This window comes from Emys orbicularis, chromosome 14 (assembly GCF_028017835.1).
Source record: "Emys orbicularis isolate rEmyOrb1 chromosome 14, rEmyOrb1.hap1, whole genome shotgun sequence".
Classification (NCBI taxonomy): domain Eukaryota; kingdom Metazoa; phylum Chordata; order Testudines; family Emydidae; genus Emys; species Emys orbicularis.
Window position 1 is genome coordinate 26,382,258 of NC_088696.1, and position 16,569 is coordinate 26,398,826.

Genomic DNA, 16,569 nt, shown 5'->3' on the forward strand with positions numbered 1-16,569 from the left:
TAAAACAACTGTGTAACATGGCTGGGGCACAACCACTTCATAACAGATTTTTCTAGACTGTGCAGGCAGGAAAAACAAAACAAGAACTATTCTAATCACATTAAGAAAATATGTTTTAGTCAACATATTTTTTACCATCCACACAGCCCTCAAGAAGAAACCAAATTATTATGGTTGCTGCCTGACTGTAAGATAGCTCTCAAGGAGAAATCAAGATGCGTGCCTGGTAAAAACCATGCTGACTAAAACATTTCTTAACATGATTAGAATATGGTTCTTGTTTTGTTTTTCCTGCCTGCACAGTCTAGAAGAAACTGATATAAAATGCTTAGGACACAGCCATTTTTCACAATTGTGTGACAGCAGGGCTACACTTTAGTGTTGACAGAACCTTATAATGTTTGGTTCCTTATTTCTCATGCTTATAAACAATGGCACAAAAAATAATACACTGGCAATCTGAACACCAACTTGTTAGGACAAGTCAGTGTCTGACTTGGACGGACGTATTTTATTTCTCTCTCTTCCGCCTCCTCCCTTCACACACAAATACTCAATCTAAAGCTATCTGAGGTAGAGTAGGGCTGATCCATAGCGGTTTATGTTACACCAATACAAACATACACTAAGGCCACGTCTATACTATTGGGACTATAGTAGCATAGCTATGGCGCCATAGCTATATGCCAGCATAACTCCATAGTTAACCTCATTTTTAGTTTCTACTGAAAAATTCCCAGGTTTTACAAAAGCTATTACTAAATTATTATTATTATTTACTGATTTTCATCTGAATTTTGGACAACATAAGTACATGAAAATACTGATTATGTTAAGAAAATCCAATTCATTGCATTGGGTAGATGTGTTTATGTTAATAAATTAGTCTAGATACAACATGAGGCTGTCTGTTAAAGTAAGGCAACACACACCTGCACATATGTGTATGTACTGTTAATGTACAGTTAATTGAGTGACAGCATTAAACTCCTTTTACTTTTAATACTCTTACTCTGTTGCTTTTTTCTATCTTCCTATCCCCGAATATTTCACCCAGAAAACTTAATTTTTTGTACTGAATTACACCCATTTTTTAAATTCCCAGGAAACTTAATAAAAACTGAAAATGGAGGGCCTTACCCATAGTTTAGATCCAGCTTACAGTGATGAAGGGATTTTTTGTGGCTTTAGGATCACTACCTGCCTGAGCAATGGTAACCAGGTGGACAGAAGCATTCAGCCTAGCTGCAATCTATACTAGGGGTTACATCATCATAACTAGAGTTCAGGGCATGGATTTTTTCACACCCCTGAGAGACATAGCTATATTGACCTACATTTCAAATGTAGATCAGGCCATAGATCAAGAATCAGTTTTATCCTCCATAAGACTGACAGAGGTTCTCAACTATTGGAATATACCCCAATATCTGAACCTCATGTTCCCACTCCCTGCATACAGCCCACATTACACTCAGCCACCACCTTCCTTCCAGGCCCACTTCAAAAATAACCAAGCTCAGCAACCACGTGTAAAACAAAACCGGCCCTGGTCTGTGCGAAGTGCCAAGTGTGCCCCCCCTTCCTGTGTGGCCAGCAGAGACTCAACATAAGATAAGCATTATCATTATTTGTTAGGCGCTGATAACGTGCTCCTGTACAGTGCCCCTCTCCCCGCCAGCCAGAGCGTGGCTGTGAGCCAGCCTTGTTCTCACCCTGGGTCCAGCACGGCACGGGGCCCTGTCAGGAGCCGGGGGGGGGGGTTGGTTTAAGAGGGAGGAAGCCGGCGGGGGGGGGGGGGGGACACAGGTGAGGAGAGTTCCCGGGAGGCGGGACCCCCGGCTGGGAGCATCCAAGGGGCCAATGTACCTGAGAACCGACCCGCCCCTTGTTACCTTGGCGCTGCGCACAGTCTCCTTGTCCCCGGAGAGCCGCAGCCAGATCCTGTCAGTGGCCGGGCCCGAGCCAGGGGTCTGTCCCGAGGGGCACCAGTCTCCCGGCGCCCCCAGCACGGCGAGTCGCACCCCGAACAGGCTCTGAATGCGGCCTCGACTCTTCTCCAGGAAGCGGCTCTTCTCCGCCGGAGCCGTGAACTCGTCCAGCACCGGCACGGGGCCGTCGGCCGCTCCGGCCGCCGCCATCAGAGCCGGCCAGGGAGCCCTGCGCTATTGCCTCCCATAGTTCCGGACCCCAGGGACAACAACACCAGCGGGGAAACCCCTGCTGCCCTCATCACGGCGGGACAGGTACGTCGTCCGTCTGCGACACAAGTTCGGCGCGGGGTGCCCTGACTCCGCCCAATCAAACAACCGCCATCCACGTTATTAGGACGGGCCACCCGCTTCCCCTCCGAGAATAAGACGCGTGGCAACCATCTTTGTTATGGGCAAGACGTCTCGCTGCCATCTTTACTGAGGGCAAAACAAGTGCCCTGCCCTACGCTGTATCGATATGAGCCATGTTTACTGGGGGTAACGCCCTTCCCCGGCCCTTCAGGGGAACGCGAAACGCGAGACAGAAACGTCACCAGGAACGTCCTCAAAAATTCCCCTGCTCATTTCAATAGGAGCTCAGCCCTGCCCTGCCCTTCCCTTCAGCATCTGCTCAGAGTGACTTGGGGAAAAATCCTTCCTGGGGCAGATGACAAACCTCTCTACAGCCGCCTTGCCTTGCACTTGGGCTGCAAATAGTTCGACGCTGGCTCGGGCCGGTGAGAGGGGCGTGGAAATTGCCTTATGAAGGAGAGCGATTAAGCAGCATTGTTTGTTTGTGAGCGCAGGGGGAGCCTTTTCTGGAAAAGTAACCAGTGGCTTCAATTCCCCTCGTATATTCTGAGACTCACCATATTTGGTGGGTTTCTTCCTCCCCCTTCCCTCAAAATCTCAGTTCCTGGAATCATGTTATTACCTCAGAATCTCAGCTTTCATTTAAGAGAAAAGTAAGTTCCTGCCCCTTGTTACAGAGAACTGCTTGTGATTTGTAAACCAATTCTCATGATTTTTTGAGACATGATGGGTGAGGTAATATTTTTTTATTGGACCAACTTCTGTTGGTGAGAGAGAGAGAGAAGCTGCTTCTTCGGAAGAGCTCTCTGTAAGCTCCAAAGCTTGCCTCACTGACCCAACAGCCTGTGGCTTGGCAAAAAAATAAAAAAGAGTGTGAAACCAGAGCGCCTTTTTTGTCAGACTTTGAACAGATAAAGGAGGTAATTCCTACCACAAACAGACCGTGCTAAATATGAAATTCTAGTCTCCTGAACACAGACGATTTCCAAGGGGATTCTCCTTTCCTTTAGCTTGCATAGTTGCATTTTGTTTTTCCATCATGATGCTACTTTTTGTAACAAATAAACCTAGACTATACCTAATACATCTCTGGCTGATTTTTTGAGATGATTGGTGCCATCTGTTGTTTAAATGCAGCTAGTGCAAGCTCTGGTAATCCCGAATGGAAAGTAGGAAGTTTTATTATGGATATGAATTTACAAGCAGCTGAGATAGAGAAGAACATCATTACAAATCCAAAAGCAAATGTTTTGAGATCTAGCTGTGCAGTCTGCTGTACATTTTGTAGATGACTCAGCACAACCAAAGGCTTAAGTGTTTCATAAACAAAGTGGCCCCTTCTTGAGACTTTATTAATTTATTTCTTTGTGGTATGTTTTGTCATATTGTGTTTCTCAGTGCTTTTCATTTGTCTTGATCCAAGGGTTGACTGGACAATACATTAAAATAGTAAATATTATTATATTAAATGTGGTTTGTAGCATACAATGATCTGAGCCTTCTTACTGAAGCCAATGCAAGCTTGTAATAAAGTTTTCAGAGAACATGGCCCTGCTCATTAAAATTAAGTAGCACGTGAGATTATAATGCTCAGGACAAGCAGAAATTTCATTTGGTTTTTTTTTGTTTTTAATTTCCAGTCTAAAATAGCATATGAAATTAGAGGCTTAGGCTGTGATCCTGCGAACAGTTATGCATATGCTTAATTTTACACAGACGTGTAAGGGTATGGTTACACTGTAAAGAAAAACCCATGGCGCTGAGTATCAGAGCCAGGGTCAAATAGACTTGGGCTTGCAGGGCTTGGACTGTAGGGCTAAAGATAGCAGTGTATACTTTTGGGCTTGGGCTCTGAAACCCAGCAAGCGTGGAGGGTCTGTCAGCTCAGGCTCCTGCCCAAGCCTGAACATCTACATTGCTATTTTTAGCCCCACAGCCTGAGCCCAAGTCAGCTGACCTGGGCTCTGAGACTTGGTGTCACAGGTTTTTTCTTTGCAATGTAGACATACCGTAAGTGTCTGAAGGAGCAGAGATTTAGTTTTAGGGGCCATCACAAATTGAAATGAAAGCTAGATTTGTCAAAAGGTCTGCTGAGGTTTGCAAACATGCATCAAGTGTGAGGCAAATCTGGGTTGATTTATGGCTTCAGATGGAACCTAGAGGAACCTTTTTTCACATGGCTGTGACTCAAAGCTAGACAAAACCTGTAGGTTACAGCAGAGATTTATTTTGTATTCACTTGAAATTATAGCTCACAACTAATCTCCCTTGTAATTTGGAGAATCACAGAATCATAGGACTGGAAGGGACTTCGAGAGGTCATCGAGTCCAGTCCCCTGCACTCATGGCAGGACTAAGTATTATCTTCACCATTCCAGACAGGTGTTTGTCTAACCTGCTCTTAAAAATCTGCAATGATGGAGATTCCACAACCTCCCTAGGCAATTTATTCCAGTGCTTAACCACCCGGACAGTTAGGAAGTTTTTCCTAATGTCCAACCTAAACCACCCTTGCTGCAATTTAAGCCCATTGTTTCTTCTCCTCTCCACAGAAGTTAAGAAGAACAATTTTTCTCCCTCCTCCTTGTAACAACCTTTTATGTATTTGATAACCGTTATCATGTCCCCTCTCAGCCTTCTCTTTTCCAGACTAAACAAATCTGGTTTTTTCAGTCTTCCCTCATAGGTCATGCTTTCTAGACTTTTAATCATTTTTGTTGCTCTTCTCTGGATTTTCCAATTTGTCCACATCTTTCCTGAAATGTGACACCCAGAACTGGACACAATACTCCAGTTGAGGCCTAATCAGCATGGAGTAGAGCGGAAGAATTACTTCTCATTTCTTGCTTACAGCACTCCTGCTAATACATCCCAGAATGATGTTCGCTTTTTTTTGCAACAGCGTTACACTGTTGATTCATATTTAGCTTATGGTCCACTATGACCCCCAGATCCCTTTCGCAGTACTCACTACAAAAAGTAATTTTCCCTCTGCTGATACTCACTGTTGAGTCAACTGTTGAGAATAGGCTGACGTTCATCTTAATTGAATTGGCCTCGTTAGCACTGACCCTCCCACTTGGTAAGGCAACTCCCATCTTTTCATGTGCTGTATATATACTGCTTACTGTATTTTTCACTCCATGCATCTGATGAAGTGGGTTTTAACCCACAAAAGTTTATGCCCAAATAAATTTGTTAGTCTCTAAGGTGCCACAAAGACTCCTCATTGTTCTTCCTAGGCAGTCATTTCCCATTTTGTATGTGTGCAACTGATTGTTCCTGCCTAAATGGAGTATTTTGCATTTGTCCTTATTGAATTTCATCCTATTTACTTCAGACCATTTCTCCAGTTTGTCCAGATCATTTTGAATTTTAATCCTATCCTCCAAAGCACTTGCAACCCCTCCCAGCTTGGGATCATCCGCAGACTTTATAAGTGTACTCTCTATGCCATTATCTAAATCATTGATGAAGATATTGAACAGAACCGGACCCTGAACTGATCCCTGTGGAACCCCACTTGCTATGCCCTTCCAGCATGACTGTGAACCACTGATAACTACTTTCTGGGAATGGTTTTCCAACCAGTTTTGCACCCACCTTGTAATAGCTCCATCTAGGTTGTATTTCTCTAGTTTGTTTATGAGAAGGTCATGTGAGTCAGTATCAAAAGCTTTACTAAAGTCAAGATATTCCACGTCTACCGCTTCCCCCCATCCACAAGGCTTGTTACCCTGTCAAAAAAAGCTACCAGGTTGGTTTGACACAATTTGTTCTTGACAAATCCATGCTGACTGTTACTTATTATCTTCTAGATGTTTGCAAATTGATTGCTTAATTATTTGCTCCATTATCTTTCTGGGTACAGAAGTTAAGCTGACTGATCTGTAATTCCCCAGGTTGTCCTTATTTCCCTTTTTATAGATTGGCACTATATTTGCTCTTTTCCAGTCTTCTGGAATTACTCCCGTCTTCCATGACTTTTCAAAGATAATCGCTAATGGCTCAGCTATCTCCTCAGTCAGCTCCTTGAGTATTCTAGGATGCATTTCATCAGGCCCTGGTGACTTGAAAACATCTAACTTGTCTAAGTAATTTTTGACTTGTTCTTTCCCTATTTTAGCTTCTGATCTTACCTCATTTTCACTGACATTCACTATGTTAGATGTCCAATCGCCACCAACCTGCTTGGTGAAAACCGAAACAAAGAAGTCATTAAGCAACTCTGCCATTTCTGGATTTTCTGTTGTTATTCTCCGCCCCCCGCCCCCCCCCCCCAGCTCCTTCCCCCCCATTGAGTAACAGGCCTTCCCTGTCCTTGGTCTTCCTCTTGCTTCTGATGTATTTATAGAATGTTTTCTTGTTACCCTTTGTCTCTAGCTAGTTTGATCTCGTTTTGTGCCTTGGCCTTTCTAATTTTGTCCCTACATACTTTTGTTATTTGTTTATATTCATCCTTTGTAATTTGACCTAGTTTCTACTTTTTGTAGGACTCTTTTTTGATTTTTAGATCATTGCAGATCTCCTGGTTAAGCCAAGGTGGTCTCTTGCCATACTTCCTATCTTTCCTACACAGTGGGAAAGTTTGCTCTCGTGCCCTTAATTATGTCTCTTTGAAAAACTGCCAAATGTCTTCAATTGTTTTTCCCCTTAGACTTGCTTCCCATGGCATCTTACCTACCAACTCCTTAAGCTTGCTAAAGTCTGCCTTCTTGAAATCCATTGTCTTTATTTTGCTGTTCTTCCTCCTACCATTCCTTAGAATCATGAACTCTATCATTTCATAATCACTTTCACCCAAGCTGCCTTCCACTTTCAAATTCTCAGCCAGTTCCTCCCTATTTGTCAAAATCAAATCTAGAACAGCCACTCCCATAGTAGCTTTCTCCACCTTCTGAAATAAAAAATGGTCTCCAATACATTCCAAGAATTTGTTGGATAATCTATGCCCTGCTGTATTATTTTCCCAACAGATGTCTGGGTAGTTGAAGTCCCCCATCACTACCAAGTCCTGTGCTTTGGATGATTTTGTTAGTTGTTTAAAAAAAGCCACATCCACCTCTTCTTCCTGGTTAGGTGGTCTGTAGTAGACCCCTACCATGACAGAGAAGTCTGAACTGGGATCTTAACTTCCTATCTCAGGCCCAGAACTGTACTTGAACCAGATTCAGAATTTGATCAAATTCTTATATTACTTTACTTTATTAACAATGAACATTTGCTGAGGAAGTAAGGAATAAATGATAAAGGCTTTCCACAGTAAACTCTCATCAGTGAGGGGGCTGTTAGCAAGAGGGGAACTTCCCTGTCTCTATAGCTGCATCCCATAGGTTTGAGGGAGGGAGCCCTCTATTTATTATTTATTTATTTATTTATTATCTGTCAACAGTTAGTAGAGGAGACCAACCATATCCTTCTCCTGATCCTGGATTTCCACATGGAGTACCAGAAGGAGCTTGTACCCCTAGGACATTTTAGGAATTATCCAAAAGCAGGAATATATGTGAGATGAATGCCAAGTTATCAATTATTTATATTAGAGCTGGGAAAATACCACAAAACATTTTTGACCTATATTTGCTCAAACTGAAAAAAATAACTAGCTTCAACCATGCTACATGCCTGTGTGCTTCCCATGGACATTCCAGTAATTGAGTTTTGATTGCTCAAATGATCATGGAAAATAAACTTTAGGCTCTCATCCTGAAATATTGACACCTGAGAGATATACTTCATACAGGATGGGCTACTGCTTGACACAGCATGGAGTAGAGACTCACTCCCAAAATCACCCTTTAGAGCCTTGACAGAAGAACTGTTCAATGAGCCAGTCAAGATTTGATGATACCCTTAACAAATACTGCCCTGATCCTGGCAAACACTTACACATGAGCATATAACTTTATGCATGTGGATAGTGTCACTGACTCGAATAGGACTACTCATGTGCATAAAGTTAAACAGATATGTAAGTGTTTGCAGGATCAGGGCCTAAAACACAAATATGTACACAATTACTTTGTATGACTGTGCTGAGAGGAAACTAAGATTAAATCTGCACCAATCCAATAAGTATTACAGTTGCCCAATTTTTCTGGGAACGATACATCAGGAATGACGATCCATGTGGCCCAGAAATGAAAAATTTAGACTTTTCTAACACTCTCCAATTCTGATTATCTGCTACCTCTCCCTAAGACATACACACTTCCAATGGCTGTGTCAAGTCCTCCGTGGGAGGTTCTGAGGACTTGTATTCATTGATTATAGAAATAAAAAAAGCTAAAAGCAAAAATAGATTTAAAAAAAGACTGAGGTGGATTCACAGAGCTGCGTGAAGAAGCCTGCATTGTTCAAGTTTCCAATCGTGTCCACACTGAGCTCACTGCTGACCTGTATGCTCATGTGGAGATGGTTGGTTTGTAGGCAAGGTAATGTTGCCTGCATGGAGCTTATTGCTAGAGCTAGACTGTAGTGACCCTAGTGTATAATATGCTCTGCTCTAGACAGTGATGTTACTTCTTTGATTCCAAGAGTACAAGTTTATATAAATAATTCAACATGAAGTGTAGGTTTAGTACCGGTAATTAGGACAGTTCTTTTGACTAAGCTGAGTTTGTCCCTTCCGTTTCAAAAGCAGTTGATTTATTACCTCTCTCCGCGCACCCCCAGAAGCAGATTTTTTTTTTTTTTTTTTTTTAATCACTGAATTTTCAGAAAGGGAGTAAAAGAAGCACATTTTCCAATTACAGACTTAGCGATTGCTGAAGCTGGTGTTAGCTTTTTTAATTAATGGAGTCTGCATCTGTTTTTGAGGCATTTTTGAATGTGTTTGCTGGAGTTCCTTAATTTGTTACAAAAAGCTGCAGGTGTGCTGGCAAAGACTATTAGTGAGACTGGGAAGTATTCCAGAAGAGAGTTTTTTAATGTAAATATTTAGCTGTATGATTATGAGTCATTTTAAAGTTTTCAACACTATTTGGTCTATGCACAGTGGTGTTTTAAAATATTCTGGCTTCATTTGAATGGTTGACAAATAAATGATAATGGAGGAATATAATCTTCATTACGAGAGAATTAAACACTATTAAATTACTTGCAAGAATGACAAGTGATTTTCTTGGGTTGTCACTGTAATACAAATCTCTTGTCTTTTAGGAGTAGCTGCCCCAAATTTAGCTGAAATGTTACACATAAATGTTATGAACTTAATTACTACACTATACATGAGTTTAAAAGAAATACACTTTGTTGCAGTTTCAGAAACTGTCAGTGAAGGAAATATTCTTGCTGAAGTTGTAATGTGAGAAGTTCAAAACTTTAAATATTGTGCTTATAGCTTATTCAAATCTAGACTTAGAATAGTAAACACTTGTTTTTCCACTTTTACAGCTCAAATGGGATTTTTTTCTCAAATAGGCTGAGGTCAGGAATTAATTCCTGTTCGGAAAGTATCCAAGTATCTGGCCCAATAACTGGGCTGTAGTTAGTTACTTAGGGTAGGTCTACACTTACCCGGTAGTTCGGCGGCGAGCGATCGAACTTCTGGGTTCGACTTATTGCGTCTTGTCTTGACGCGATAAGTCGAACCCGGAAGTGCTCGCCGTCGACTGCGGTACTCCTGCTCGGCGAGAGGAGTACTGCGGAGTCGACGGGGGAGCCTGCCTGCCGCGTCTGGACCGAGGTAAGTTCGAACTAAGGTATTTCGAACTTCAGCTACGTTATTCACGTAGCTGAAGTTGCGTACCTTAGTTCGAATTGGGGGGTTAGTGTAGACCTGCCCTTAGTGGTGTATTGTTGATGGAATCTGACCTTAGGTCTGAAGTTTCCTGCCCTAGGAGGATCATTCCAGTATAGGCAAGCTGGTGTAGGAGGCATGCTTGGAAGAAAGGGGACTTTGTCCCGGAAGCCTATATGCTACACTGATCTCTGGCTGTGATTTTGGCACTTTGGGGCCATGAGAAGCAGTTAGGGTCTATGGACCGGCCCAACATGCAGCAACTCCAGGGTCAGAGGAATCCAAAGATGAGCTTGACACTGCTTTTTCATCTACTTACCTTTGATCAGAACTGTATGCAGTTCAGCTGGACCACATCATCATTATGTGGAAGTATTGTGTTGACATAACTTATATAATTCTTATGAATTAAATATAGTGTCCAGGAGGGGAAAGAGGGCTGACTGACCCCTACCTCCATGACAGTAGCTAGGGAGAAAGACATAGCTCCAAATAAAAAATGTGGTTGAATAGGAGGTGCTGGGATGTTGATTCAGGTCAGTTTTTAACCAGTTAAATGATTGGTTGGTTAGTTCTCACGCTGTTACTTGGACAGCATAGAGGCCACCAAACACGTAATGTAGCTCCATGATGTTCTGTCCTGAGCCAAAACTGGTGCGTTATGGAGTAGGATCCTTCTGAGGGATAAGTGCATGTTAACACCATCTAGCGATCATGTTTTAGGTCTTTGGAGGGGGTCAGGTGTGTTGTATTAATTTAGATGGAATATATGGGTTAAAAGTGTTAACATAAACCAGTCATGGTTTAACATTAAACAGGGTTCAACAAGATCTGTGGTTTGATATAAAGAAACTTTAGCCTGCTTTGTACTGTAGCAAACACTGTATTAATTTTTTAACCATTTATTAAAGATGATGAAAAGAAGGAAAAACATTTAAAACATTTGAAATGTAAAGTAGTAAATAAGGCCTTCATTTTAACAACATTTTACTTCCTTCATTTTCCTTTTGGAAGGAAAACCCTGCTGTTTGACAGTATCTTAGGTGGTATTAAAAATGGTAATAATTATCCTTTTGGGGAAAAGAGAAGAAGTTAGTAGAGATGGGCTGAAACTGTTGTAGCTGTTGTTAAAGTCTGATCCCACTTCCAAGAGGCAAAACAAGGCAAACACACACACCAAAGAAGAGCAAAGGAAGAAAATGCAGCTTCTGTCTCCGGTATTAACTCTCACTTGCAGTCTTGCTGCTGAAAAATACTGGCCCAGCACACAGTCTTATCAGCCACCTCGAGATTTGGAAACTTGTACTAGCTGTGATGCTGTAGGAATGAAACATGACCATTTATATCATTAATATTGCCACTGTTAGACAATTGCAACAAATCTTGTACAAAGTATGTCATGTAAGGTGTCAGTGGAAAAAATTATGATTGGCTGAGTATGATTATCCTGTTTATATGCATATATTATTTTTGTATCTGAAGTTATAAATATTGACTATATACTGGTATCCTACCTCTGTGCAGTATTCCTGGGCAACACCTATAGAGTAGTTTATATCCAGTCTAGCCAGCCATTGTGAATGGACTATTCAAGCTTGATGGTCCATTGAAGGCAATTAAATCTCATAATGGGCCATAGAAGAAATTCATCCCGCCCAGTGAGCCTTCCTGTGGATACCATAGCCAGAATATGGGTAATGGCTGCTCCTGTGAATCATCAAAGCATGTAAAGGCATGTGATTTGCTCATGTGACCCTGGACTCCATCTTATGCCTGAAAGTTTCCACAAACTAAGACTAAGAGCATTCCCTCCATGGGAGAAGGTATAAAGGACCCTGGAAGCGTCTCCATTTTGCCTCCTTCCTGCTCTGATCAGAGCCGTAACTAGGTATTTTTGCGCCCGAGGCAAGAATTTAAAATTGCGTCCTCCCCCAGGGCCGGCTCTTCGGCGGCAATTCGGCGGTGGGTCCCTCAGTCCCTCTCGGAGGGAAGGGCCTGCCGCCGAATTGCCGCCAAAGAATGAATGAAGTGGCGGTGGTAGAGCCCGTGATTTCGGGGGGTCAACTCATGATTTTTGACTTCTTGGGCTGGTAATGTTGCTTCCAAGATGGTCTTTGGTTCCAGTCCAGTTCCAATCCAGAGAGGGACTCACAGGTTAAGGGAGGAGGGAGGTGCTGGATATCAGCAGTGGCCACTAGGGATCAGCATGTGTCCTGAGAATGCTGGGAGTTCAGGTTTGCAGGGCAGGATCAGGGATGGCAGGTTTGTAGAAATTTTGGTGGTGCCCAGAACCCGCCCCCGCCCAAACTCCGCCCCCCACCTGCCCAAGGCTCTGGGAGGGAGTTTGGGTGAGGGAGGAGGTCTGGGGTGCAGGCCCTAGGCTGGGGCAGGGGATTGGGGTGCAGGCTCTGGGAGGGAGTTTGGGGATGGGAGGGGGTGCGGAGGGATGGGGTGCAGGGGTGAGGGCAGTGGGTTGTGGCTGCAGATGAGGGGTTTGGAATGTGGGAGGGGCTCAGGGCGAGAGTAGGAGTGTGGGGGGTGAGGGCTCTGTCTGTGGCTGGGAATGGGAGGTTTGGGGTGTGGGAGGGGCTCAGGGCTGGGGCAGAGGGTCAGGGTGTGGGGGGATGAGGGCTCTAGCTGGGACTGGGGATAAGGTGTTTGGGGTGTTGGAGGGGCTCAGGGCTCGGGCAGAGGGTTGAGGGTTCGGTGGGGGGGTCAAAGCTCTGACGGGGGGTGTGGGCTTGGGTGGGGCAGGGCTGGGGATGAGTTTGGGGTGCAGGCAGGCTGCTCTGGGACAGGGGGCAGAGAGGAGGACTCCCCCAGCCCTTTCCTGCCCCCCCCAGCAGCACACACACCCCCACCACTGTCACTGCATGTGCTCCTAGGGCCCCTGTCAGGTCCAGGAATCACCCTCGCCTCCCCTGTGGTGGGTGCCGGGAGGTGCTGTGTGCGCCTCCTCCCCTGTTGTTGCCCCGACTGTAGGTTCAGTGGGGGTGAGGGATGGGGCTGCCTCCTTGCCCAGCATGGGGCAGGAGCGGTGACTGTGGGCAGGGGGCCCCCTGGGCTGCTGGAGGGTCCCATTGGAAAATGAAAGGGTCTGAGGGAGAAGGGCAGGCTCAGAGTCAGTCTGCCCTGACAGTCGAGATGGGGGGCACTAGGACCCTGCGGCAGGGAGGCAGCATGGAGCTACTCTGCTCGGGGCTGGGAAGGGGGGGGAGCAAGTCGGGGCGGGGGACACGGGGGGGGGAGGCGCGGGGGGGGGCGGCAGGTGGGCCGGGGGGGGGGGGGGGAGGATCACCCCGGTTATAAATATCTCTGTGCCTGCCAGCAGCTTTTTTTTTCTTTCCACCGCTTTCTGCGCCCCCCCCCCCCCCGCTTTGTGTGCCCGAGGCAAGTGCCTCACTTGCCTCGCCCTTGTTACAGCACTGGCTCTGATCTCTGGACTATGGATTTACACTAAACGGAGCATTCCAATCAATGGACTGAGAACCTTCCAATATTTTGCAAGTTGCTAGCAGTCTGTAACATCACTGCTACAAACCTGATCCAAGAACTTTGCAATGATTGTATGTATATGATTTTTTTGACCATTGTAATGCTCTCCTTTTTCTTTTCTCTTATAAATAAATCTTTAGATATTAGATACTAAAGGATTGGCAACAGCGTGAGTCTGCCCTATTTCTCAGCATCGGGCTGTTAAGGGCATTGCTTTTAGCTGCCTCTTTCTGGTCACAGGCTTACAGCAGTGTTTCAAAATATGCAGTCTTGTCTGGCTAGGCCAGACTTATTAGACAGAAAGAAAAAGGAGAAGGCTAGGAAAGAGAAGAAATAAGGTGGAGAAGTAAAAGGACACATAGGGCTAGAGAGGGACAAAGTTTCACATGTCAGGTGGTATTCAGGACTCAGAGGTGGCAGTGTCATCTGCATCCCTCCCTCTGGCCCAGTCTGGACAAGACATTTCTCAGGATCAGGATGACAAAGACCCAGAGTCCTAGGAAACAGTGGAGGTAGCAGCCATGTTAGTGAAGCTTGCTCCAGTAGCAATTTTTTCTCCCAAAGTCTCTTTCTTTAAGAACACCAAAATGTTGCCAACTCCACATAGCAGAAAGTCACTGGGCAAACCCTGAAAAGTCATTAGATGCCGCTGTTTAAGCACTCAAAAGGAGTCAAAAATTCACTAAACAAAGTTTCCAGAGAATTCAACAGAGAATTTTATATTTTTTATTTTTATATGTAAGCAGAGTCAGGATGAGCTCTACCCTGACATCTGGTGGTGAAGTATGGCGAGTGTGGAAAAGAACTCCAGGGGCTGATCTTGTTTGCATAGGCACACCCACTCGCCTGGCATGAAACAACAGCAACTGAAAGTGGTTACTTTGGCTGGTGAGGGATCCCCAGTTTCTCTGTTATTGGGGCAGGAAGAATAAAGTTTTGTTACCCTGATTCTGTGAATCAAGGCCAGTGGAACTGTTGTATGACAGAAGGACTGAGTGAGTCCTTCACCATTACCTAAGTAACACTTGCTTGACAAGGGGCATGGGTTACAAAACCCAGTGAATTGCGAGAGAGAGGACAGGAACAGGTATTTATACCTGATGGTATGGGCCCCCTTTGAGGGCTTGAAACACCAATTGCACCACCTTCTCTCTCCACTGTTGAATGTCGGAGCTAACTTTGATTCTATTAGGAGTCTAGTTACAGGCTGCTGAGCTGAATTCACTTTGGGCCAATAGTGCACCAGCACTGGGGCTCCCCTACTACTAGCTGAAATCACTAAGAGCTGAAATCACAAAAGAGCTAAAGTTACTAAGAGCTGAGATCACTGAGGCTGTGTTAAGTAGTGGGGGAGCCTGAAGCTCTATTGCTAAGCGGCTGGCGGAGCAGTTTGCGGGGACGGCTGGCGGAGCAGCTAGCAGAGCGGAGCCTCGCGGGGACAGTTGGAGCGGAGCGGCTCACAGGTCGGTGAGTGGAGTGGCTGGAGGAGCAGCTAGCAGAGCAGAGCCTTGCGGGGACGGTTGGAGCAGCCCAAGGGACGGGTGAAGTGAAGTGGAGCGGAGCCAAGCGGCTCACAGGTCGGTGAGCGGAGCAGCTGGCAGAGCAGAGCAGTTCGTGGGACGGCAGGAGCGGCTCATGGGACAGCTGGTGGAGTGGAGCGGCTCGTGGTGAAGGCTGCGGCGGAACCCCACGGAGAGGCGGCCAGTTGGCCTCGGATCACGTAAGGTGCCCCTTAACACCCTGTGTGCCCCCCCCCCTTTTGAACTCTGGGGCTGCACTGACCAGGGACAGAGACTTTGGGGGGGGGGTTGTTGGACTTTTGGGACTTTGGTGATTCTTGGGTTGCTGGACCCAAGAGACTTTGGGGTAGTTGGACTTTTGGGACTTTGGTGATTCTTGGGTTGCTGGTTTCAAGAACCAACGGGAAAGGACACGGCCCAATTTGCTGGGGTGGGTCTTCACTCATGGTTTGGTCTATGAACTCTAGTTGTGGTGTTTTCCCAATTTAATGCTATGTCGTTTACCTCATGTTATTAAACATTTTCTGCTACACTCAGACTCCGTGCTTGCGAGAGAGTATTGCCTCTTAGAGGCACCCAGGGGGTGGTATGTAATTGTCCCAGGTCACTGGGTGGGGGCTCGAGCCGGTTTTGCATTGCGTTATTGAAACGGAACCCCTAGATACAGAACCCGGCCCTTGTTGCTGCCAACTTAGATGGGCAGAAGAGTTATATATATATATATATATACACACACACACGACCATGTGAGTATAGTCACAAAATCATTCACAAGCAGCTCAATAGTGTTAATAAAATCCATTCTATGTTCTTCTTAAATCATTCACAAGCAGCTCAATAGTGTTAATATAATCCATTCTAAGTTCTTCTTACTACATTCTGGACACCAAGTCAATATCATTACGTCTCAATTGAGCATGTCTTTGGAAGGAATCGCATTCCAGGGCTTCTTGAGCTGAGATCACTATAAACTGCTGGTGAGGAAAAGAAATTTGTGGGGGCTAATTACGGTAAATATTTTGCTAAAGCCAGGCACATTTTGGAGAGAGCAGCACATTAGCCAGGGCTTGTTTTTAGCCAAATGTGATCTTTCTCGCTGCTATGTAGTAGGTAGCACACCCCGTGATGCAGGGAAATCTGGCTAATGAAGTGGGCAGGGTGCGGGAGGCAGGTTAGTCAGCGAGGATAGCCGCACGGATGGAAGGTGGGGTGGGATGAGAAAGGGCCAAGTGCCCCAATGGAGTGGAGGGCACTGTGCCTCCAGGGAGGAAGCCCCAAATAGGATTGCCAACTCTGACTGAAGCTATTCCGGGAGATTTCCCCCCCCAACATGACATAATAATGTTATTTTCTTAAAATATCCTATTAAAATCTCCTGGATTGCTTTCAGTAGTCACCGGGAGATCGATGCCAATTCCGGGAGACTCCAGGCCAATCCTGGAGAGTTGGGAACCCAGATGGAGCTAGCTTGATTTTGGCTCCCCTTTACTTCTTCCCCTGGCTTGGCCTGGAAGCGGAGGGAAGGGGT

General features: G+C 45.2%; 1 protein-coding gene across 1 annotated transcript in view; it reads right to left on the reverse strand.

Annotated features, from left to right (window-relative positions):
• N4BP1 (NEDD4 binding protein 1) overlaps positions 1–2,201 on the reverse strand; it is a 34,075-nt gene extending 31,874 nt beyond the window's left edge. Inside the window, exon 1 of the mRNA XM_065416519.1 lies at positions 1,896–2,201. Coding sequence (XP_065272591.1) covers positions 1,896–2,141 — 246 coding nt within the window. The 5' untranslated portion in view covers positions 2,142–2,201. The remainder of the gene's footprint in view (positions 1–1,895) is intronic.
• Positions 2,202–16,569: the final 14,368 nt, after the last annotated feature.